General features: G+C 61.0%; 3 protein-coding genes across 6 annotated transcripts in view; all 3 read left to right on the top strand.

The window, feature by feature from the left end:
* FXYD6 (FXYD domain containing ion transport regulator 6) overlaps positions 1 to 10493 on the top strand; it is a 30294-nt gene extending 19801 nt beyond the window's left edge. Inside the window, exons 1-8 of one of the 4 annotated variants that reach the window (XM_068994715.1) lie at positions 405 to 511; positions 7220 to 7279; positions 7480 to 7521; positions 7606 to 7680; positions 7816 to 7852; positions 8074 to 8123; positions 8225 to 8267; positions 8730 to 10493. In XM_068994715.1, coding sequence (XP_068850816.1) covers positions 7222 to 7279; positions 7480 to 7521; positions 7606 to 7680; positions 7816 to 7852; positions 8074 to 8123; positions 8225 to 8253 — 291 coding nt within the window. In that variant the 5' untranslated portion in view covers positions 405 to 511; positions 7220 to 7221 and the 3' untranslated portion in view covers positions 8254 to 8267; positions 8730 to 10493. Of the gene's footprint in view, positions 1 to 404; positions 512 to 7216; positions 7280 to 7479; positions 7522 to 7605; positions 7681 to 7815; positions 7853 to 8073; positions 8124 to 8224; positions 8268 to 8729 lie in introns of those variants that run through there. The other 3 variants (XM_068994717.1, XM_068994714.1, XM_068994716.1) reach the window with 3 other exon arrangements.
* A 1037-nt stretch (positions 10494 to 11530) lies between these two features.
* FXYD2 (FXYD domain containing ion transport regulator 2) lies at positions 11531 to 13641 on the top strand. Its single transcript, XM_068994718.1, has 6 exons — positions 11531 to 11624; positions 12238 to 12276; positions 12411 to 12485; positions 13097 to 13133; positions 13278 to 13308; positions 13451 to 13641. Exons 1-5 carry the CDS (start codon positions 11531 to 11533, stop codon positions 13300 to 13302), a joined length of 270 nt encoding a protein of 89 aa, XP_068850819.1. The 3' UTR covers positions 13303 to 13308; positions 13451 to 13641.
* Positions 13642 to 21643: 8002 nt separating this feature from the next.
* DSCAML1 (DS cell adhesion molecule like 1) overlaps positions 21644 to 22836 on the top strand; it is a 95099-nt gene continuing 93906 nt past the window's right edge. The window contains exon 1 of the mRNA XM_068994519.1: positions 21644 to 21686. Coding sequence (XP_068850620.1) covers positions 21644 to 21686 — 43 coding nt within the window. The remainder of the gene's footprint in view (positions 21687 to 22836) is intronic.

Genomic DNA, 22836 nt, shown 5'->3' with positions numbered 1-22836 from the left:
GGACACTTCCAGGGATGGGGCAACCACAGCTGCTCTGGACACCGTGGGCCAGGGCCTCACCACCCTCACAGGGAGGAATTTCTTCCCCATATCCCACCTAACCCTGCCCTGTGGCAGTGGGAAGCCATTCTCCCTAATCCCATCAATCCCATCAATCCCTCAGTCCCTCCCCAGGTCTCTTAGAGCTCCTTCAGGCGCTGGAAGGAGCTCTAAGCTCTCCCTGGAGCTTCTCTTCAGGCTGGACACCCCCAGCGGTGTCACGAGCTGAGGGGCTCCATTTCCCTGAGCATCCCCGTGCCTTCCTCTGGGGGGATCTCGGAGCCGCCGGGGGCCGGGCCGTGCTGGCCGCGCCCCCGCCGCTGCCCGCGCCCCCCGCCCCGCAGGCACCGCCCTCGCCCCGCCCGCCCGCTCCCCTTTGTGCGGCAGCCCCGCTCCGCGCTCCGCTCCGCTCCCCCGGCACCGCCCGGCGCCGCGGGGCCAGCCCGGCTCTGCCCGGCTCTGCCCAGCTCAGGTGGGTCCGGCCGGCGAGGGGTCTCGGGGGAACGGTGGGGAGGAAGGGAGGGAAGGGGTGGCTGGGGGGTCTCGGGGTCCGCCCCGCAGCGCGCGGCTCGCGGGTGCCCGCTCGGGGGTCCGTGCCCCCCGGTACCCGGGTGCGGTACCGTGCCCCAGCCCGCTCCCGCCGGGGAGGCGGCCGGGACCCCGCCCCGCTGCCCCGGGGCATCGCCCCGCGCCCCCACCCGCCCGCATCCCGGCCCCGGCGGCTGCCATGGCAACGCCGGGTATCGCGGTTTCCCTTATCCCACCGTTGCCTGGTTACCAGCCCCCCGTGCAGGGGAGGATGCCCCGGCCGATCCCAGCCGAGACCACTGCGGGTAGACCCGGAGCACGCCCGGTGCTCCCCAGGCTGGCAGGGCTGTGCGGAGCGGGGGGATCCCGGGGAGCCGGGGATCCCTCTCCCGCAGCCCTTGGCAGCGCTCTGGCTCCTGTTGTTCAATATTGTAGTAACACCGTGCGTAAACAGCCAAGCGCCTCATCCCGGGAAGGCGTACGGAGGAAGGGAAGAGCATGTCTCTCAGGGTGTGTAATTAATGCTTCCAAAGAAACGGATTTTGGAGTCCATGTGGTGGAACTTGGATCTTGCAGGGATATTTCTGTGGGAGGGAAAGTGACAGGTGGTTTGTGTGGATGTGAATAAGCAGCGTGAAGGAGCAGCCTCTCGGGGAAAGCCGTGTGTGGATTAGAATGGAGCACCCATTTTGACAAGCCCACAGTGCTCCAAGATGCTGCTGGGTCCTGCTGGGATTTTCAGTCTTGCTGGGGGTTTTACTCCCAGTTTGAAACAAAGACAAACCCGGAGAATCCCTGCTCATGCACAACTGGACCGTGGTTCCAAGGCGGAGTGAGGTGGAGAGCTGCCAGCGCCAAGTGCCATGGCTGCCAAGCCGGGCCACCTGTTAGAGCGTTTGGGACCGGCTGGAGAATATCCTGTGCCTGCAAGGTGTGAGTCTGCCTGCGCCTCATGGCTCACGCTCACCTGGAAATTATATCTGCTTTGTCTCCACGTACCCATCCAGGTAAAACACGGTGGGGAGCCACGGCTTTGCCAGGTGTGGAGGACACTCCCTGGCACAGCAAGCCAGCAGCTCTGTGCCCAGCTGTCCCCCGTGTTTGCCTTTCAGGCTGTGTGTTTACAAGGTGTAAAGAGGCTGCACAGCTCTGCAGCTGTTGCATCCCCGAGCATGGAGAAGGCACCGCAGGCACCGGCGGCATGGAGGTGTCCTCTCCTGTCCCACCTGGGGGGCTGTGCCAGCTGCCCATCACTCCGTGTGTGGGGCAGTGTAGGTGGGGACAGCAGCCGTGCTGCTGGGGACTGCTGTGTGCCTCGCGCTCGCGGCGGTCGCGGCTGATGGTGACAGCGGAGGAGAGAAGGGAGAAAATGTCCGCTGTGATGTGCGGCGGAGCGTGGCAGTGCTGTGGTACCCAGCACGCACGGGAGCCTCAAACAGCTTGTGGCATGCTGCTCTGCCGGCGTGTTCTGGTGCTCTGGGGTGCTCTCACCACCAGGATCCTCCAGGTAACCTCTCCTGTGTCTCACCTGTGGGATTCCCGTGGCTGGTGCTCGTGCAGAGTCCGGGTTCATTCAGCCGGTGTGTGGCCAAACGAGGGTGTGGCGGGAGGATGGGACGGTCCAGGCAGGTGCACGGTCAGGTTTACAGCACCTGGTTATCTGTTAATTAAATAAGGAGGGATCAGGAGCAGCAGACTCCTGGTGGGAGGTGGTGGTGATGTTTACTGCCTGCTCGAGCCCAGGGCTGGGTTCCCTGGCCAGGCAGCAGGGTTTGCACTGGAGGTTTGCCCCAGTGAAGGATTGGCCTGGCTGCCTCCTTGGGGTGTCATTGGGGGGCTGGGGACTGTGCTGAGCCACACATGGCCGGGCAGTCTTGGCTGAGGTTCCTTGACGGTTTAGGGTCAGTTCCATGAGGCTGGAAGAAGCCCTGCAGGAGGCAAGTGGGATTCTGGGGTACAGGTGAGGGATGGTGCGCTCAGAGACACCCCAAACCAGCAAAAGAGACAATTAGACCATAGTAAGGCCAGGTTTGTGTCTCTCATCCAGTCAGGCTCTGAATCAGCACCGGATTTGGGAAGGGCCGTCCATACCGGAATGGCAAGGGCTGGAAATCTCCTCTCCTCTCTCATTTGGAAGCAGGAGGCACAACAACAGGCACATTAATAGCCAGATTGATGCTGACGTGAAATGGCAGAAGAGCACATCTATGCAGAGCTGGAAATGTCCATTCACACATGCACGCTCTTAAACGCCGCGGGCAACGGAGCGCTGCTGTCACGGTCTGGGGGGCTTTGCACAGAAACCAGAGATTTTAACTAGGTCTGATCTTCAGGAGATGCCCTGAGGACTCCTGACGGAAGGCGGAGGCTGCCCGGAATTGCGCTGTGATGGCTGAGACTTGACAGGGCAGATCTATGCAAAACAATGGGAAGGAAAAGGGGATTTGGAGATCCAACAGCGTTACAAATTCACCTGCCTCACTCTGGCAGGATTTGCCATGCTGCAGAGAGCTGAGCCAGGCAGGAGAGACTGGGTCTGTCTGCCCGGATTTGCCTGCCCCTCTCCCTAGCCAGGGCTCCATGCATGCACACACGCCAAGCCACGGCATGGGAATGGCGAGGAGGGATGATCCAGGAGGAAGAGGCTGAGGAGGAGCTGCGGCTGTGCTCTGCGTGGAGGGAATGCTGGCTGTGCGCGTGGCAGGGCGGCGGCGGGGCGGTGAATCATCTGGTCGGCTCGCGTGGGTGCGGGTGGCTCCCAGCTCCTGGTGCCAGGGTGGCCCTGCCACTGTCACCCTTGCTGGTGTCACCACTGGCTGTGCTGGGCAGGGGGAACAGACCCTCACCGTGGGGCAGGTCCAGCTCTGGCTGCCTCTGGCAGCCCTGGGTTAGTCCCTGAACCCGCTCTCATCCACGTCCTCCCAGAAAACAGCAAACTCTGTGTACTTCCTCACTCTGTGTCGCTGCTTCCTCCTCCCGAGCCTCTCAGATTCCTGCTGCCTCCTACCACCGGCTCTTCTGTGGAGATAGGGATGGGGGGGAAATGTCTGGTTTCCCTCATAAGGCAGCAGGTTGAGCTGGCATGAGAGGGAAGGGGAGTTCTGGCCTCCACTGCTCCACTCCTGTGCCGCTCTGCCTTTCTCCATGTTTAGCCAGTTCTCGCCGTTTTAACAGAAAACCCCAATGTTTTGGTTCAAGTCACAGGCGTTGCCACTGCCTGTGGTGTCCGGGGTGGTGACTCCAAACTTTGTGTCACCGATGTGGAGAAAACAGGGGGAGATTTGGGCTGTGGGATGTGGCAGCTGCTGGATTTCCTCTCCTTTCCTGTGCCAAGGCACAGCTGGATTCAGCAGGAGGGAAGGCAGGAGCAGGGAGAACGGCAAACCCTCGGCAGTGCTCGCTCTTCTCACTTTATTTCAGCTTCAGGAAGAAGTGGGTGGGCCAGCTTGGAGCAACCCAAAAAACCTGTGGCTCTTTGCAAGGCATATGCTTCCTTGGAGGAGAGCTGGGCTCGTTTGCACTGCAGAACGCCGTGTTTGCCTTTGGAGCAGGGACACTGCCAATCCTGGCGGTTCACTCGTGCAGAGATAAGTTCGAGCGCGCGGAAGTGTGTGAATTCTAGGAATTGAGATAGAAAAACAAAGAACATATGTGTGCTGCGTGCTTGGCTCGGCCCAGCAGTGAACTCTGCCGCGCTACGTGCGAGAAGCCAAACGCTGTGCGAAGGGTTGGAGGCGGCTTGTGTGGCTGGGCAGGGCCCAGCGCCACGTGGAGGGGCTCCGGGCAGGGAATAATGTCAAATTCCCTGAGCGTGTTCTTCAGGGAATACTCCAATAGTGGGCAAATAGCAGCAAAACAGCAAAAATCTGATTAGTGATTTGCTTGAGAAATACAGGAGCCGATTGATATTGATCATGGCTCGAGAGCCGTGAGCTGTGCCTTGTGGGCACACAGAGCCCTCAGGGGTAAAATGACTGACTCTGCAGCCTTGGCAGTGAAGAGATAAAGAACGTGAGAGAAGGACTTGTGCAGCTCGAAGTGACTTTGTCACCAGCTGTGGTTTCTTTGTGTGTGTTTCTAAGACCTGGTAATTACCCCGAAATCTGCGTCTCAGCAAACGAGGGGGTTGGTCTGGGCACGCTCCGGTGCAGCCCCGTGCTGCACAATGGCACAGCAGCTGCAGCAGAGGGGGGTGAAACCCTCCAGTGCTCGGATAAACACATCGCCTGCGGAATGGCAAATCGTGGAAGGCGAGGGAAGGATGGGAGTTAGCGTGGGATATTACCGCAGGCCTAGGGTATATCACCGTGTCCCACAGCCATAGGGAGATGCTCCGGCAGGCAGGAATTGTGCAGCAAGATTGATTTATTTCATTATTTTACAAACCCTTTTATAGACTTTTTCTTCATAGTCTAATTGGACAAAGGATCAGCCACCCCTTGGGGGTGATTGGCTAAAATCCTAAAACATCCATTGTCAAAATATTTTTCTACTGTACCATAAACAAGACTTTTCAAGGCTGCAGGTGTTTGGTTGTTTACATTCCCTGCCACCTCTTCTGTGAGAGAGAAAAGTCTCTCACGGACTTAGAAAATCGCAAGAAAATCCTTGCTAGCAGCATTTTTGTATCTACAGTGGGACGCCGCTTGTTGTGATGAACAAGGCGGGTTCTGGGAATGTTGGTGGGGCCGGGGCTGCCTCCTCTGTCGGTGCAGTGGGAACTGGCTCCCAAGGGCAGCACTGGGAAAGGCCACGGAGCCAAGCGCTGCTGGGGCCAGCACCGGTGGGCATTGCCGAGCCTGCTCCACCCGTGCCAATCCTGGGAGCATCGAGCACACACTGGGAGAAGAGGCCGCGGCAGGGTCGGGGGGACCTCGGTGTCCCGGGGCAGCTGAGCTGCCTCCCCCGTGGCTGGCAGCGGCCGTGGGCTGGGAATCAGGTCAGGCTCTGGAGGGGCTGAACAGCGGCACGGCGGGATCTGCATCCGTCAGCGAGCTGAATTCCTGCTGTGTCGAGGGCCCCTTCCTTATCGGCACTAATCCAGCGCAGCAGCTGCAGCAGCTCTGTAGCACCCGGCGCTATCGGAGCCGCGCAGGGCTCCCGATAACCCCCCTTTCCTCTCCCGGGCCAGCTCTGCGTGCCCCCGGCCATGTACGGCCACCCAGGCCGGCACCGGGGCACGGGGAGGCTGCCTGGCACCGCTGACACCGGGCAGAGCCCCGGGGCAGCGCGGGGAGCTGCGGGGACAGGGAGGCAGCAGCCAGCCTGCCACCCCCGCCCTCGGAGGAGCCGCATCAGCCAAGCCCTCTCCTCGTGGGACGAGGTGTCCCCCGCACGCAGCCAGCAGACGACTGGGTCTGCAGTGCCCTGTGCCAGCTGGCAGGACATGGAGCAGCTCCCCCCTGTCCCCTGCCTGTCCCCTGGGAGCTGGAGAGGGGGTGCTGGCAGCAGGTTGTGGGCACCAGTGGCAGAGCAGCGGTGCCGGGTCGCTCCCAGCAGCAAAGGTGCCCATCCCAAATGCAACTGGGGACATGTCCCCGCTGCCCGAGCTGGCAGGGAGCGTCACAGCCCGGCCACAGCGTCCTTACACCCGGGCAGAAATGTCCGAGCTCCGGCCGGGTGTTCCCAGTGAAGGGACAGGGCCAGGCTCCACTGGGAGGGGACACCGAGGTTATTTATGGTCTCTCCTTGCTGCTGCAGGGAGCCCGGAGGGCAAGTGTGTCTTTGAGCTCAGGTCCCACCAGGGCCACTGGCCTCATTGCGGGGGTGTAATTGCTGTGCTAATTGGGACAAATCATCAGCAGGGGCCGGGCCGGGGGCTGATGGCCGGGTGCTGTTCCGTGCCGAGCCGTGCCGTGCTGAGAGGAGCCCTGGGATGCACTAAACCAATCAAGTTTTAAGTGCAGATGTGGAAAGAGCAAACTAAAATTGTTCTTCTTGCCTCTTCTTCCGTGGTGTCTCTTAAATCTTCTTGAGAAAGTTTTTAATTGAAACGCACCACATTGAAAAAATAATAATCCCAAGTGCGAGTGGAGTCTGTCCCAGTTTATGAGGCTGGAAATATTCAGCAAACTGGTTAAGTTATGCCAACTTCTCCCAAAGACAGAGGGATTTAGGCTTGGGTGTTTTAGCAAAAGAGGGTAACTGTAAATCCAGCCTCTTTTTTTTTTTTGTCTGTGGAGATTTAGGTTGAATATCACCCAGAGGGTGCTGGGCACTGCCCAGGCTCCCCAGGGAATGGGCACGGCCCGGAGGCTGCCAGAGCCCCAGGAGCGTTTGGACAGTGCTGCCAGGGATGCCCAGGGTGGAGTTGTTGAGGTGTTGTCCCCGTTGCCTGCAGAGCAAACTTGAGCCTGCACTGAGATTTATGCCAAGTGGAGATGGTCGAAAATACATCACAGAACCCCACAAAAAAAGTCTGTCTGGCTGCTCAAACCCTTCCCCTCCTACCTTTGAACTGCTGGGCTACCAGGTAACCTGGGTGTTTCCTAGGACCAGCCTGGCTCCTTCTCCCATAGCATGGGCTGGCCCTGCCTGCCCACACAGCCGGCCATGGGTTGTCTGTAGTTCCCCTGTGCTCCCTGGCTCTGTCCCAGTGCCCTCCCTGAGGCGTCTGGGTGCTGACACCCTCTTCTCCCCTCTCTCACAGCAGCCATGGAGGCAGCACTCATCTTCCTGTGCTCCCTGCTGGTGCCAGCGGCCGTGGCAGACGGTAGGTGCCCGGTGCTTCCCACGCAAAGCTCGGGAAAAGGCTGGGGGACCCTGGGCGACGGCCTCCACATGGATCCAATGGGGCTGGAGCTGGGTGTGGGGCAACAGCCATGAGAGCCCAGAGCCCAGGGTTTGTGGGGAGCTGCCAGGGCTCAGCCAGGGGCTCACTCACCTCACACCCCCTCGTCTGCTCATTTCCAGTGGCCACCCAGGAGAAGGAGGAGGAGGATCCCTTTAACTACGGTGAGTGAGCATGCCAGGGTGAGCAAAGGAGCCAACCCCTTCCCTGAACCCAGCAGGAATGAGCCCTGTGTCTCTCCTTCCCAGATTATCAGAGTCTGAGGATCGGGGGGCTGGTGTTCGCCGTGGTCCTGTTCACCGTGGGCATTCTCCTCATACTCAGTAAGTTTGGGATGTGGTGGATGCTGGGCTGGCAGACAGGGACAGCAGGGGCTCTTCTTGTGGTGGGGGGCGCTGGGAAAGGCCACATCCCATTCCCCCTTTGGCCACGCTCACGGAGTTTCTCTCCCCTTGCAGGCAGGAGGTGCAGGTGCAGTTTCAAGCAGAAGCCCAGGTGAGTGGGGGCAGCCTGGTGGGGAACGTCTCCCTTGGAAAGCTCCTCTGCTCCGCTCCTCCCGGGCTCCCTCCCACAGCTGGCAGAGCAGTTGCACTCTCTGAGTGTCCCTTTGGGGCTCTGCCTGCTCCCTTCCTGGCCATCCCACCACGCTGTTGGGCATCCCATGCTGGGATGGGGCACAGATGCCAGCTGCCCTCACCGTGCTCCTCTCCTTGCAGGGCTCCAGGGGACGAGGAGGCTCAGGCGGAGAACCTGATCACCTCGAACGGTAAGGTCACTGTCCTGCAGTCCCTGTGCCACTGCCCCGTGCCACAGCCCCCTCCCAGCGCTGGGCAGGCACCACAAACCCCTCTGCTCTTCCCTCTGCAGCGACAGCGGCACAGAAAGCAGAGAACTGAGCAGGAGCCATGCGGTGAGTGCCAGGCCAGGCTGGGTGGGGGCATCGGGATGGGAGGGACAGCTGGGGACATGTATGGGGTGACTGCGGGGCGCTGAGCAGACCCGTGGGACTGGGCAGCTCTGCATCCCTGGGATGGGGGTGAGCACTGATGGGATCCACAGCAAGGAAACTCACAGTGCTGGCGAGGTCCTGAGCGTCCACAGGCAGCCCAGCAGGAAAAGGAAGCACCTGTCTGGATTTTCCCTTTTGTTGCATTTCCTTTTCTTGTGCTCCTGCAGCCCGGAGTGGCTTTGGCTTTAGGATGTTCAGAGAGCTGGGTGTGAGTCCCTCGGGGCATTTCGCTCTGAGCTCCCCCACCTCCTGGCCCGTGCCCTGGTTTGGAGAGGGGGAAGGCTGGAGCCCGTGCTGGCAGTAGGTGCTGCTGGGGTACAATCCCTGTGTGGGGAAAGCCTGACCCACTGCTCTGCTCCCCAGGCAGACCCAGAGACCCGAGGACGGACGCTCGGAGCGCAGATGCCCGCGGCCTGCGAGGAAACTGAAACCCCAGCAGCAGGTCCCTCTCAGGAGACGCGGAGCTGCCGTGTCTGTGTCCCCCTCTGCGTTCCAGCACCGGTTCTCTGTTTCCTAACCCGACTAAACTCTGCTCACCGTCCTCGCTGCCTCCCGTGGTGTGTAATGTTGCTGTGAGATGATCATTACCTCTAGGGCTAGTTGTTGCTGATGTTGTAATCGTGACTTTCTCTTCACCTTTCTCGTGCTGTGCGTGTGATTCGGGCTCTGTAGGACTGGCAGGTGCTGCCCTTTGGGCTGCCCTCCAAGCCTGGGAACAGGGAATGTGGGCTGCGGGGCAGGGACCCCCGTTCCCTGCCCAGTGCCATCAGCACAGCCCCACTGGCTTTGGACAGGGCTTGGGGACCTGCAGTGCTCTGGGGACCTGCCCAGCCATTTCAGGGCCACCTGTCCCCATTTCAGCAATAACCCCCTGCACGCCCCAGCCTAAAAACAGCCATGGTGGGGGGTGAGTCAGGCAGGGACATCCCATGGCTCAGCCCCCCTTGCTGGGGTCACTGGGGTGCTGGATTCAAGGCTGAAGGGAGCTCTCCTGCCTCTCCTGCTTGGCACTCCCCGGTTCTGTCCCTGGTTAAACCTGTGGGACGCTGCTCTGAGTGTGAGGCAAGGCCGTGGTGGCAGAGAAGCGCGTGAGGTCCCCAGCACGGTGACACTGTGGAGGAGGGCGGCAGCACAGCGGTGACCCCGCTAACCAGCACAAACCAGCTCCTGCCCGCGAGCCAGAGCTGGGTGGGTGACACAGTCTGAGGGCTAAAGAGAAGCAGAGATCCTGTCCGTGCTTGTCTCCGGCAGGGAAGGGGCAGCAGCATTTCCTCCTGGTGCTCCCTGCCCCTCCTGACACTTTATCGCTCCCTGTGCCACCCATGTCAGTGCTGTGTGTTGTCCCGTGGTGGTTCCGTGTCACCCCTGGTGCCAGCTGTCCCTTCTCCCCACAGAGCAGCAGCAAGTGGCACTGAGCGATTCTCGGGGCTTTTGCACTCCTGAGCTTGCACTGTGACAGCGTGCTGAGCCCAGAGGCCATCGTCACCCTGTGTCCTCTCATGGGTCAGAGGCAAGCCTGTGATTTTTGGCCCTTCCTCAAAGGCTTGGGCAGGCAAAAGCTTGGCTGGGGCTGGGGACTGCCAGCTCGGATGGGGGCAGGAGTGGGGGTCCCCAGGGCTGCACTGAAACACCTCAGGGTGCCATCCCCACCCTGGGAAGGGGGTCTTGTCCTCCAGGATGGCTTTGAGAGGGGTTCTGCTGTGTCCATCCCACTGTGGTGGCCCTGCTGCCAGCGTGGGCTGTATCCCTGTGTGCTTGGCATCACTTGGTGGCACCGGGAAGCTCTGTCCCATCTGTGCCCGGCAGAGGGACCGTGTCTCTCATGTTGTGTCCCTTCCCTCCATCCTGGCTGTCGCAGAGAGCTCCCGGGCAGAGCAGACCCCCGGCCCGGCCCCCGCGTGTCACGGTGTGTGTCCCGTCGGAGTGCCCGTGCTGTCCGTAGTGTGCCGTCGGTGTAACCACGAAACAAAGAGCTCCCTGTGGTGTGTGAAATGGCCAAACCCTGACTGTTGTAAAATAAACTGAGCTATTGTGTCTCCTTTTAAATAGGCGAGTGTGCTGCTGTGCTGGAGGGCTGGTGTGTTCTGTGCTGTGACCTAAGGGGAAAGGAATAAAATATCGTTTCTATCGGTGCCTGCCTGCGTTGTCTCGAGGGCCGTGGCGTTCCTAGGGCAGCCTGGCAGCTTCCCACGCCATCCCATTGTGGCTTGGCTGGGGCCAGGGGAGCAGGGGCAGCGCCCTGGGCAGCACAGCCGGGCTTTGTGCCGGCCGAGCCCCCTCCTGCTCCCTTCTGCAGCTCACCAAGGGCCAGAGCCCGCGGGAAGGGAGCGCGGGGGCGCGGCCACGGACACTTTTGTCCCTCGGCTTTTTGGGAGCCGCTGTGTCGGGCTGCTGGCGCGCCGGTCCGGCGGCTGCTGAGCGCTGCCAGGGCACCAGTGACAGCGGTGACAGCAGTGCCACTGTGACGGCCCCACGCAGCACCCTCTTGGGGCTTGGCTGCACCCCGTGGCCCCGGAGCCGGGCTGCCGCGGGCTCCGGGTGTCTGTGCTCCTCAGCCCTGCCAAGGGGAGCGTCCCTCGGGGCCGGCTCTCCCCCGGCCTCGCCGGCGTTAATCGGCTTGGGCGCGTGACTGCCGCTCGCTGATGGCGAGATTAGAGCAAACTGGATTGTACAGCCCTCCTGGCGTCTGGCCCCGCCGGGCCCGGGGCTGGCACCGCCCGGAGAGGGGCGCAGCATCCCGGTGCCCACTGCCGGCAGGGATGCGCCACGGACATCGCCGTGCCGGGGTGCTGCCGGGCCCCGGGATGGCTCGGTGCTGGCACGGAGGTGCTGACCCGGCCGAGGGACACCCTCGGTGCCAGGCTGGGAGGACGGGGCGTGCTGGCCGCTCCTCTCCAGGAAAAGGCAGTCACAGCCTGTGTTTGAGCCCATCCCTCGGCTCGTCACCGCCGCAGGAGGTGAAGCCCGGCAGGGCTGACAATGGGAAGGGGAGGGCGGGCTGGGACAAGGACACGCAGCTCGGGGTGCCCAGCCCTCCGCACCGGCTGGCACGGTGGGTGCTGCCTCTGCCCTTCCCTCCCCTCCCTCTTTCCTAAAGGCGGGCGGGAGCCCTGTGCCTCCCCTCGTGACTGCGATAAACATTACACCGAGGCCATTAATGTTTAATGAGGTTTGTCTCCCAATTAATGCGCGTTCCCGTGGGTGCCCACTCGCAGAGCGAGGCGCCCGCCGGACGACACGCCGAGGCCATGGGTGACGGTAAGGACAGACACCTCCACGGGGACATCTCCATGCGAGGAGAAGGGCTGGTCCCTCCCACCACGGGGGAAGCTCTCGATGAGGATTTGGGGTGGGGAGACGTGGGGATGCATCCTCAGAGCTCCACAGCCCTGTGGTACATCGGTGCCAGCTGGTGTTTGGCTTCTTGGGGTGACTTCTCCTTCCAAGCTGCTCCCAGCAGGGGGATGTGCAGTCAGGTAAGGTGGCTGACACAGTGACGAGCTCGCTGGCGTGGAGGGGGGTTGTTGGGGTGCATCTGGTGTGAGGTGTGAGCCTGAGGGGTTGTTGAGCCCTGTGCACTGCGGGAGCAGAGCCATGGATGGAGTCCTGCAGGCAGTGGCACTGCCGGCTCCCTGGCTGCAGCTTCACCTGGAGCTCAAAGGCTCCCGAGCATCCTGCAAACGCAGCCTGCAAGTGCATCCCGTGAATTTGCCATGGACATTAAAGTCCCTGGGGTGGGACCCTGGAGTTTCCTGGCTCAGCTGCGTGCCAAGGAAGTCGCAGCTCTCTCACTTGCATTCCTCATTCCTGGTCTCTCCCACCTCCACATTGTGAGGATGTGGCTCTCACTGGAGTTTCTCCTCTTTTCCAGAGCAAGTGCCCGAGCAGGGCGCGGACAGGTTCAGCTACGGTGAGTGTGTCCCCGGGCAGCCTGGGGGCTGCGGGCAGGGGTCGAGCCCCTGCCACTCTGCCACGGGCTCTGCGCTGCGGGCTCAGCCCCACGCTCGGGCTGGCCTGACACCTCCTGGCTCTCCTCCTCCTCAGACTATGACACCATCCGCAACGGGGGGCTGATCTTCGCCGTCGTGGCTTTTGTGATCGGGCTCCTCATAATCCTCAGTAAGTGCCCGGGTGGGCTGGACACCCTTCGGCTCCGCTCCCTGCTCCGCTCGGCCCCCTGCTCTGGCCGGGAGGGGGCTGGGGGAAACCAACCCCGCCCCACAGCACCAGAGGTGGGCACAGCCTGCCCCCGGGGCTGCCTGGGAACTTTCCATCCAGGCACACTCCCAGCAGAGAGCGAGTTGGGAGGGAGACCACGTAAATATTTAGTGTTTCCCTGCCAGCGCCAAGGCTTCAGAGGGAAGGTCACTCATTAAAAATAGCAGAGAAAACTCTGACATTTCCAGAGAGAGGAACCAGCGTTCCCAGAGCCCTCGGACCTCGGCACCTCCCAGAGTGACACAGTGCTGAGTGTGCAGGGCACCCTGTGACCCTGCCTGGGTGCCCTGGCACTGCTCCGTACTGGCACTGCGCCGTGAGGGGTGGCCGTGGTGTCACAGCTGCTGCAAGGATGGCTCCCACTAATTTTAGGGAGAAAACCATGAAAACCAGCAGCATTTGCACTCATGGGACAGCTTGAGCAGAAGCCTGTGGCTGGGCAGTGCCAGGGCTGTGGGGGGGTGTGATGGGGCTGGGGGAGGCTCAGCCTCAGTCGCTCCTCTCACCCCCAGGCCAGCGGTTCCACTGCGGAGGGAGGAAGAAGAGGAGGTGGGTATTGCGCTGTTTTCAGGCTGTTTTCTCCTGCCTGTTCCAGTCCTGCCAGCTGGCAGGGCCGCAGTTCAGCCCGTGTTCCCCTCTCTCTCAGCCACGTTGCCCAGTGTAACAGTTCTGCCCTTGCTTTTTGCTCCACAGACAAGGGAACGAGGAAGAGCTGTAGGTGCAGGTAGGAGGCTCCAGCTCCCCTGTGCTGGGCAGCGATGCTTTGGGGTACTCATGCTTCAGGGAAGTACTTCTGGGGGGCTTGTCCCGGGAGGAGAGGGGCTGGGGTACACTGGCCATGTCACCTTCCCTCTCTCCGCTTTCAGAGCTGCAGTGCCGCCATGGAAGCAGAGCTCCAGCCGAAGTCCAGGAGACCTGGCCAGTGGCCACCCCTCACCCCGCTCCAGTGGATCCATTACCCCGCAAGGCCAGACCGAAAATTACCCTCGTGCTTCCCCCTCTCTTAGACCCAGCAAGAGTTTCTTGGCTAATAAAGTTCAAGCTCCGAGAGGTTAAACTCTGTGCCTGAGGCGTTTGAATCGCCCACTTTCCTGGCCCAGCGCCAATCACTTTTCTGCCCTGCAGGCGTCTTCCACCACGGACCCAGCAAATGTCCCCGCTGGCTCCTCCGCAGCCCGAGGCACGGAGCAGCCAGCCGCCTCTGCCCTGGGTTTGCTCCGGATGTTTCTTCTCCCAGCTGCAGGTCCTGGATCCTGCGGCACTTGCCTTTCCCTTGGGATGCCGAGGCAGGGGCTGGCAGCACTGTGGGGCTGTTTGTGTGCTCGTGTCTGGCTAGGATGGGGTTAATTCTGTCCCTCGCAGCCCTCGCGGTGCTGGGCTGTGTATTGGGAGCCGGGAAGGTGTTGGTAACACTCCAGTTCTGGCTCCTGCTGCTCCCACAGCAGCAGCGCTGCCCCTTCAACATCCCCCTCACCAGCACTCTGGGGTGGGCAGGATCCTGGCAGGGGACACGGCCAGGACAGCCCCAAACTGACCAAAGGGACATTCCAGACCAGGTGACACCCGCTCAGGTACAGAAGAAAAGGGAAAGGAGGAGAAAGGGGGGGTGTTCGTGCGTCACAACATTTGCCTTGCAGAGCAATCCTGACTTCCCGGAGAGGGGCTGGACATCGCCTGCAGATGGGAAGTGGAGAATTTCAGTCTTCTGGGTTTCTTTTTTTTTCCTTTTCTGTGTTCATGCTCCCTCTGCTTTCACTTGATAAACTGCCTTTATCTTGACCCACGCGTTTGGGTGATTTTCCCTCTTTTTAATCCCTCCCTGCCCTGCTGGGGAGGGGATCGGTGGAGCAGCTCAGTGGGCAACTGGTGTCCAGCCAAGGTCAACCCAGCACAGCACCACAGAGCGTGATTGAGGCGTCCTTTTCGGTCGGGAACAGGGCTGGGATGAAGCACAGAGCTCTGTGTGAGCTCTCGGTCTCTCTCAGCTACGGATTCAGCCAGAAACGCCTCTTTCAAAGAGAAAAGAAAAAAAAAAAAAAAAAAAAAAAAAAAAAAAGAGCCAAACTCTCCCGCAATTGGGCGGTGAGTGAGGAGGGAGGTTCGCTCTGTGTGCGGAGAGCCGGCCCGACACAGACACCTAGTGACGGGAGGGCAGGGCTGCCTGTCCCCCACCGGGCTGCCTGTCCCCCACCGCTGCCCCCCAGAACCTTCACCCCTTCTCCTGCCGGCCTGGGGCAAAGGGGCCCTCGGGGCACCCCAAACAAGCAGAGGAGGCGCTCAGGGAAGGATGTTCGCTCTCACACTGTTAAGTCCAGGGGGTGTTTGACCAGGGAATGGTTTGAGTGAGAAACTCCAACTCAGGGGGTTTCCTCCCCTCGCCTGAATCCACTGTGGTTGTTCAGGTGTGCGAGGGGCTGCCTTCAGGGACCCCGACCATCCCAGAACAACGGGGATGGAGAAACCAACTCCCTGGGTCTGTTTGGGCTTTGATCGAGGTCAGACATTGACAGAAAAATAGGATTAACTGGGGGAAGGTTATTAGGCAAAATCCGTGCAATTTGTCTAATCTGAGGTGCTTATTTAACACAATAAGGAGATTATTTTGGAATATAATTTTGACTTGACACTGACCCACTAATAAAGACTCATTGCCACTTTGCACAGCTCGAACAGGGACCTGAGTCCTTCGACTGAGGGAGAAAATGGTTAATGGTTGAGCTTGATGGTCTTAGAGGTGTTTTTCAAACTAAATGATCCTGAGATTCCATGAAAAGTGCCTGTTTAACAGCACAGAAGGGTTTGGTCACACCAGAACTGCCCTGCCCACGCCTCACTGAGTGTGGTGGGATTGTGTCCCCCAAAATCAGGAGCTGAAGGTCCCAGCAGGCAGGAAGGCAGCGGGTGTGAAACGAGCCCGTCCTCAGCAGGGTCTCACACCCTGAGCCCCAGGGCTCCCCTCCTCTCCAGCTCCCGAGCGTGCCAGGGCTGCAGCTGTGCCCTTCAGCTCCCCGTGAGCCCCGCAGACGGAACCCCCGTGGCTCTGGGGCCGGGGATTACGGGGAGCGAAAAGCCGTGTCTGGCTCCCGTGCGGGATCTCTGTCTCGGCACCAGATGGCATTAATGGCATTATTCTGCACGGCCTGGGGACTCCCACGTGTGCCCGCACCTGCACAGCCCCACAGCCCGGCCCGGGGTGAGCCAGGGCTGGGGACACCGGCGGGGGGCAGCGGCAGGGCAGGGCACAACCCAGCACCCAAACCCTTGCACTGGGCGTGACATTTGGAGGGCTGGGTCTTGTCAGAGCTCCAACTGTGAGCAGCCCAGCTCCGTGCTCCTCCAGGAATCTGGGAACTGGGAACAGAGGAAAGTAAATGTGGCCTCCCTGTGCTGGGGTAGGGGGGCTTGCCAGCAGCTCTCCACACCTCCATAGTCACTTGTTTTGGACGTTGAGCCCTGGAGCTTTGGGAGAGGGAAGCTGGGGGCACCCCAGGAAAAGGCCACTGTGTCTCCTTCCTCCTGCCACTGCCTCAATGGGAGGGTCCTGCTCTCCCCACGGTGAGTCACTGTCCCCACTGGAGGGTGTCCCATGGACAAGCCCAGCCCCTCAGCCCTTTCCTTGTGCTCCCTGTGCTCCATGGCCTCGGCAAGGAGGTGTTTGCCTTCTCCCCTGAACCAGGCAATCTCGGAGGATTTCTCTCACAGCCCCTTGAGCCATTAATCTTCTCAAAGTAAATCTTTTCTGCGGCACAAAGGGGATTGGGTAAATAATACAGCGGACAACTGGAGTGCCCTTTTCCTCTGGGAAAGCTTTCAGACCCAAACAGTTTCCCCTTGGTGCTGGTTATTCCCTGTTTTCTTCACCAGTCTCTGAATGGACAGGTACGAGGGAGAGTGGCTCTGGCCAGCTGTGGCTTGGCCTGTCCCTGTGCTTCATCCCTGACTGAAAGCGAGGACATGATGCAGCAGGGCCGGAACCGGAGGAGCAGCAGCCAGGGAGGAGCTGCCAGCACTGCTCCGTGATGCCAGGGACGCATTTCGCCCATGAGGAAACACGAATGCAAAATGTCTCCTCATTAGTTTAAAGAGGAGAGCAGCAAATGGTGACTCAGGGAGACAGAGAGGAATACTGGAGAGCGGAGAGATGGGCCGGGCTGGCGGGGAGCCAGCCACGCGCCTCGGCCTCCCTTTGTTCTGCTCCCGAAAAGGCAGCGCATCCAGCAGCAGCAGCAGCAGCACCTCTGCCAAAACAGCAGCGCTCCACAGGCTGGAATTATCCTCCAGCCCCGGGAAACGACATTCCAGCCCCCATTTCCGTGCTGCACGTGCCCCAAAGCGGAGGTGGTTAGGGAATAACTGCTCGCATGAAGGCGGCCGGGGGCAGCAATGCTGTGGGAGCGATGCCGGGGATGGACAGGCTGGGTGCTCCCAGTGGGATTTACAGTGGGATGTGGCTGGAAGCAAAGGATGGTCCCCATGAGCCCATCCGTGTGTCTCAGGACCATGCCTTGGAATCACAGAGGTTGGAAAACACCTCTAAGACCATCAAAGTCCATTAACCAACGCTGCCAAGGCCAGCACTAAACCATGTCCCCAGGGGTCACATCTGTCTTTTAAATCCCTGTTTTCAACCCCTCCACCGCTGTCCTGGGCAGGCTGTTCAGCCCCCGGAGCGTGCTAAAACTGTGCAAAGCCCCTGGCGCTGGCGAGGACAGGGACCCCGCTCTCCTCCCCGCACGGGGCTCCCCTCGGCCAAGTCCCCTCGCCCCTGTCCCCGCTCAGCAACGGAGCGCGGCGACACTAGAGGGAACCAAATCCCAGCTTCTTGCCGGGAAAGCGGCTTTTCCTTGGGAAGCCGAGCATCCCGGCTGCCCGGCAAGGAGTTCCGGCTCTGGGCACGGGGGACACGGAACCCTTCGCAGAGAACAGAACCAAAGGATGGTTTGGGCTGGAAGTTTAAAACCGTTCCTGCTTTTCGGGTCACTGTCTGTCCACAGTCACAAGTGCCAGGGATCCCTTATGGAGGCGCAGCTGTTCCTGTAGTGCACGACCCAAGGGGCTCAAGTAGGATGTAATTTTTGGATAATTGACCTGCTGGCGCCAGTTTGTCCAGGGGTTTGCCAGCCCTTTACTGAGGCACAAGCCCCTTGCCACCTCCAGGGCCACTGGAGTGCCACCACTCCATGTGGCAGCCGCTTGCTCCTCTCTGCCACTGGGGAGACTGAGGCACTGGGGGGCTGCAGCCACAGGCAAGGTGGGGTCCTTCCCCCCTCAGCACCCACACAGGGCCAGCCTTGGGGCTGGGGGCAACTGGGGAGGAGGGGCACGGGGATCCAGGACAGGTTTTGCTGGAGGGAATCCGTCCCGGGCACGCCCAGCACTTTTCCACCCAGGTGTACCCAGTAATCAGCCCAGCTGAAACCCATCCTGCAATCAACCCGCAGCCCGTCCACCATGCTACTGGTGGGACTGGGCTGGCGGCGGCTGTGTGGGACACAGCTCGTGTCTTTGTTCCTGTGGGACAGTGAGGGGTCACAGCGGGCTGGCCCTGCTCGCCGGAAAGGTGCTGTGAGGGTAAGTTGGCGACGCGTGGGAAGGGCTTTGTGGCAATCGGCTCGCCGAGATAAGTAGCCCTGTTGTTTTAATGACTGCTTCCTCCGGGGATTTGTCTGCGAGGGCGGCCGAGGCCACGGGGCTGGGGCTCGGCGGGAGGTGAGGTGTGCCCTGGCCGGGGGGAATGTGGGGTGCTGACCCCGGGAGCCATGGGGGTGCTATGGGGACCCTGCTCTTGGTTGTTTTCCTCACGGTCCCTCTGTGTGCCTGCACGGAGAGTGGGTTTTTCGAGTATTAGTGGAAGAATTGTCTTTAGGAGGAAATACTTCCCTGGCTAACGGGGTGGGTGAGCACAGGGCACTGCTGTAACCCCCAGAGCTCTGGGGGAGCCTGGAGCTGAGTAATTCTGCCCAGAGGTAGAACAAGGGCCAGGGAAGGGGGTGGCTGTTTTCGAAGGGCTGTGGGCTGCCCCGTGCCCTCAGGAGAGGCAGCAAGACCCTTCCCTGTGCAATTTCTGCTGTGGTGAAGCGCAGAGGGTCCCCCCTCCCGGAGCCTGTTGGGGCTCAGAGCTGTGGGTGGGCATGTGTTGCTGTAATTCCTCCTGTGTCTTGTGCGGAGTTTGGGCCAGGGAATTAATTCCTCAGTATGAGCTTCACCTTTGAGCCGTGCAGCTGGGTCGGCTGCTGGCCCTGGCAGGCTGCTGGCTGCCTCTGAGCAGGGCAGTGGCTACAGGGAGTGTGAGACAGGCTTCTCCTTGCGAGTCAGTGCTGGCCTGGCTTCCTGCGAGCCGCCTGTGCTGCCAAAGCGCAGGTCAGCAGTGCCCAAATAATTACTGTGGAGATTTCCTGCCTTTCCTCGTGACAGCCACACAAAGCACACGGTATGGTTCTGGTTGTTAGCAGGACACCAGCTTTCCGGGCTGAGCACGCGTGCAAAGGCAATGCACAAATGCTTCCTGTGTGCATCCAAACGCGGAGCTGTGGAGACGCTGATGTCCCCAAACGGTGGCTGGCTGCCGGGCAGGAGCTGAGCCCCAGGTGTGGGCTGGCAGGAGCTCCTGCTCCAGGAGTCCTGGCTGCCTGCCCGACGCTGCCAGCCCCGCACGTGGGCCAGGGCTCAGCGAGCTGGCAAAGGGCCTGGGCTGAGCGAGCCGTGGAGGAGCAAACAGGGCCGTAGTGAATGGCACAGGCGGCTCAAGGACTCGCCAGGCCTCCCCGAGTGTGACCCAGGCTGAGTGCTCACCCCACAAGGCTTAAGTTTTGACTCTGGTGATGCTCCCTGCCTTGCCAGCAGCTCCTGTCCTGGAGGAAGGAGCCCTTGGTGGGGGAGATCAGTGTGCTGGGCTGGTTCTCTGAGCTGGGGATGGTGAGGAAGCTCACGAGAGCTGCTGAACAGCCAAGGGAGCTAAAAATGAACGGGTGAGCAGCATTTACTCCCCCTGCTCACATGCCTCACAGAGCTCTGTGGGGCCCCGTGGGTGCTGTGCCAGCGAGTGCCCGGCCAGCCCACGCACCCCCGTTTCATTCACTGCCAAGTGTGGGAGGGTACCAATCACACCTGAGTCCGATGCGTTGTGTGCTGGTTTGCAAAGTGCTGTAGCAGGTTCCGGGGCTGGCAGCTCGCTGGCAGCAGGCTGGGCTGTGCCGTGCTGCCATCCTGCAGCAGCTGCCGGGGAGGGAAGGGGGCAGATGCCTGGCATGTGGCTGGGGCTCCCCAGAGCCCGGGCTTTGCTGGTTGCCTGGGTATGGGCCTGCATACCAATTTCCCCGCAAAGTATCGGCGAACATCTGTACGGCGATGTAGGTGGCGATTGAAATGCACCTCGGTTCCTGGAGGGCTGTGTGGGCACCGCGTGTGCATCAGCTGCTGCCTCGCCGCCCCTCGGGACGCTGGTGGCACGGCCAGGGGTGCGAGCGTGGGGCTGGCGAGCGGCACATGCCCGCGTGGGAGGGCTGTGACACCCACGCGCCGTGACAGAGCCGCTGAGGTGGCCTCGGAAGGGGCTGGGGAGGGGGTGGTGACAGCGCTACCGAGCTCGGCAGCACCGAGGAAGAGGAAGCACATCCTTGGAGAGGAGGAGGAGGGAAGGCTGTGGTGTGCCAGACCCGCACAGCACGGGCAGTGTTTGCCCCTGTTTCTGCTGTTGGCACTGAGGGCTGGGCAGGGGTTAGGTGGCGGTGGCCTCGCTGTGCTTGGCACTAAAATGACAGCGTCTCTGGTGTGGGTGGCCTGGAGCAGGGACGGGACGGGGGACACGGGGTGGGCATGGAGGATCCTGAGTCCTGGCAGCTTCTCCGTGTCCTTGGCTGTGTCCCCCCTCTGAGATGGGAACCTCCCACCCACGGGTACCCCCTTGGTGAGCTCTTCAGGGGACTTCTAGGTGAGGAGGCTTGCAGTGAATCCACGAGGGCTGGAAATGGCCAAGGGACTGTTGTTTTCCCAATTTCCGTGACGATAGTTGCGTTTTCAATTAAATCTAAACAGCGCTTTTTAAAAAATCCGAACGTAATGTTTTTCCTGCTGGTTGTTTTGTTTGAAATCTGAATGCTTTAATCTTTCTTTCTGTTTATTTTCCAACAAATTGAGCTTGTAAAGGCTGTTTTGGAAAGCAAAGAAAACCTGCTATAATCACTTCAAGGAAAGACACTCTGAATGCTCTAACGGTCCAGACAAATTGGCTTTGGTGCGACTAAGTCTTGGGGAGTACAAGCCTCAGCTTGAGCTAAGCCTTGGATAAATACACCCCAAAGTAAAGCATTAGCTGGTATTTGTTTGTTATTTGCTGGCTGGAGGGATGAATGTGTAATGAATCTGCTGGCCCTGTCTGGCTTGTGTCCCTCTCACGGGAGCAGCACGGGCTGCTGAAACCCTGATCTCCCATCCTCACAAGTGTCCAAAGCCAGGCTGGACAAGGCTTGGAGCAACCTGGCCTAGTGGAAGGTGTCCCTGTGGTCTGTAAGGTCCCTTCCAACCCAAACCATCGTATTGGTTTTGTCCCCCGGATGTTGGAAGAGTGTGCGGGAGGCCCGGGGAGCAGGAGAAGTGCCAGCTGCGCGTCCCGGGCGGCCCAGCCGTGCTGCTGCACCCGCAGCCCTGCGGCCAGGACAGGGCTCACCGGGGGCAAGGCTCCGCGGTGCCGCTTTGCAGGGCTGGGGGAGCGCGAACCCCGCTCCGGCCCCGCGGGGCTGCACCGGGGCCGATGGCCCGGGGGGGAGCGCAGCTCGGGGGCGGCCGGTGGCGGCCAGGGGCTCTGCCAGCCCCTGCGCACGCCGAGGAGGAGGAGGAAGGGGCTCGGCCGGCGGGGGCCGCGGCCGCCCCCAGCCCTGCGCGGCGCGGGGGGGGCGGGCGCGGGCGGGAGCCCGGCCCACGGGCGGGAGCGGAGCGGGGCGGAGCGGGAGCGGCGCTGGGCACCTCAGCCGGGCTGGCAGCGGCGGCAGGAGCGCGGCACGCCGGGGCACCGCACCTCCGCAATTGCGCCGCAGCCCGGGGCCAGAGCTGCTCTGTATGGCATGTGGCTGGTAACTTTTCTCCTGCTGTACTCTTTGCCGAAAGGTACGTGGGCACCGGGGCGGGGGCGGCGGGGGTCCCCGGCAGCGGGACAGGGCGGGCGGCGCGGGCTGCGCCCTCGCCGGGGCTCTCGGGGCTCCGTTTCTCGGTCCCACATCTCTCGGCGCGCCCTCCGCGGGGTCCCGGGGCTCTCGGTGCGCCTTCCTGGGCTCCCGGTGCGCCCTCCCCGGGGTTCCGCGGCTCTCGGTGCGCCCTGCCGCTCTCTCGCTGCGCCCTCCCCGAGTGCCCGGGATTGTCGGTGCGCTCTCCCGGAGCGCTCGCCCCGGACGGCGCGGCGGAGCGCGGGGCTCGGTGCGCGGACCGGGGCCGGTCGGTGCCGGCGCATCCCGGAGCGGCTCCGCGACGGAGCCCCCGGGGCGGCGGTGGCAGCCGCGGCCGGAACCCCGCACCGACGGGCGCAGCATCCTCCGGCGGCGCCGCGCCGGGACCGAGCGCTCCGCGTCCCCGGAGCACTTCTCAGTCTGATCCTGTCAGCCCAGCGATGCCTCAACATTCGCATCGTTCCCCCTAGGAACGCTGTGTGAAGTGTAACCCAACGGCTTGACACCAATCAGATTATAGATAAATCATATATGTATGGGGGGGGGGGATGGGGAGGATCATGGAACGAGCGTGTCAAGGAGACACACGCTGGAAGATTACAGATTAATTTAAAGTTGGGCATTAAGTGAATGCTGCCCACATCCAGCGGGGTGATACTCTAACCGAGTCTGCTCTAGATGCAATTAAAGAGAGGCAGGGGCTGCGTGGAGCACGGGCACTTAAATCCCACTGCGTTTGTTACAACAATCGATCCATGTTACATAAAGGAATTGCCCATTTCCGGATCTGCGGGAATTTTTAATTATGTTTCTGTAATAAATTACCTCCTTGCCCGTGACCCGACCTGCGGATGCGGTGCTGGAAGCGCCCACCTCTTGGAAAATTGTCTGCTCGGAGGATGTAAAATGACATTTGCCCTAATTATCGTCTCTGACATTTGAGAACAGCAAGGGGGAAATTTTAGGAAATGAGGAAAGTGAAAGAAAGGGGACGGAGCTGCTTCCTTGCATGAGACCTCTCTTGCTGCCCATTACATTACCCCGTTAGCTGAATGTTAATCCAATGAAAAATATTTACTGAGGTTTAATAGGGC

This window comes from Aphelocoma coerulescens, chromosome 24 (assembly GCF_041296385.1).
Source record: "Aphelocoma coerulescens isolate FSJ_1873_10779 chromosome 24, UR_Acoe_1.0, whole genome shotgun sequence".
Classification (NCBI taxonomy): Eukaryota; Metazoa; Chordata; class Aves; order Passeriformes; family Corvidae; genus Aphelocoma; species Aphelocoma coerulescens.
Note: the sequence above shows the minus strand (reverse complement) of the source record. Positions and strands in the feature narration are given on the sequence as shown.

Coding starts and splice junctions, on each gene's coding strand:
- FXYD2 (XM_068994718.1), top strand. CDS start 11,531: ATGAGGTTTGTCTCCCAATTAATGCGCGTTCCCGTGGGTGCCCACTCG. Junction 11,625..12,237: donor CGCCGAGGCCATGGGTGACG/GTAAGGACAGAC, acceptor CCTCTTTTCCAG/AGCAAGTGCCCGAGCAGGGC. Junction 13,134..13,277: donor GGAGGGAGGAAGAAGAGGAG/GTGGGTATTGCG, acceptor TTTGCTCCACAG/ACAAGGGAACGAGGAAGAGC.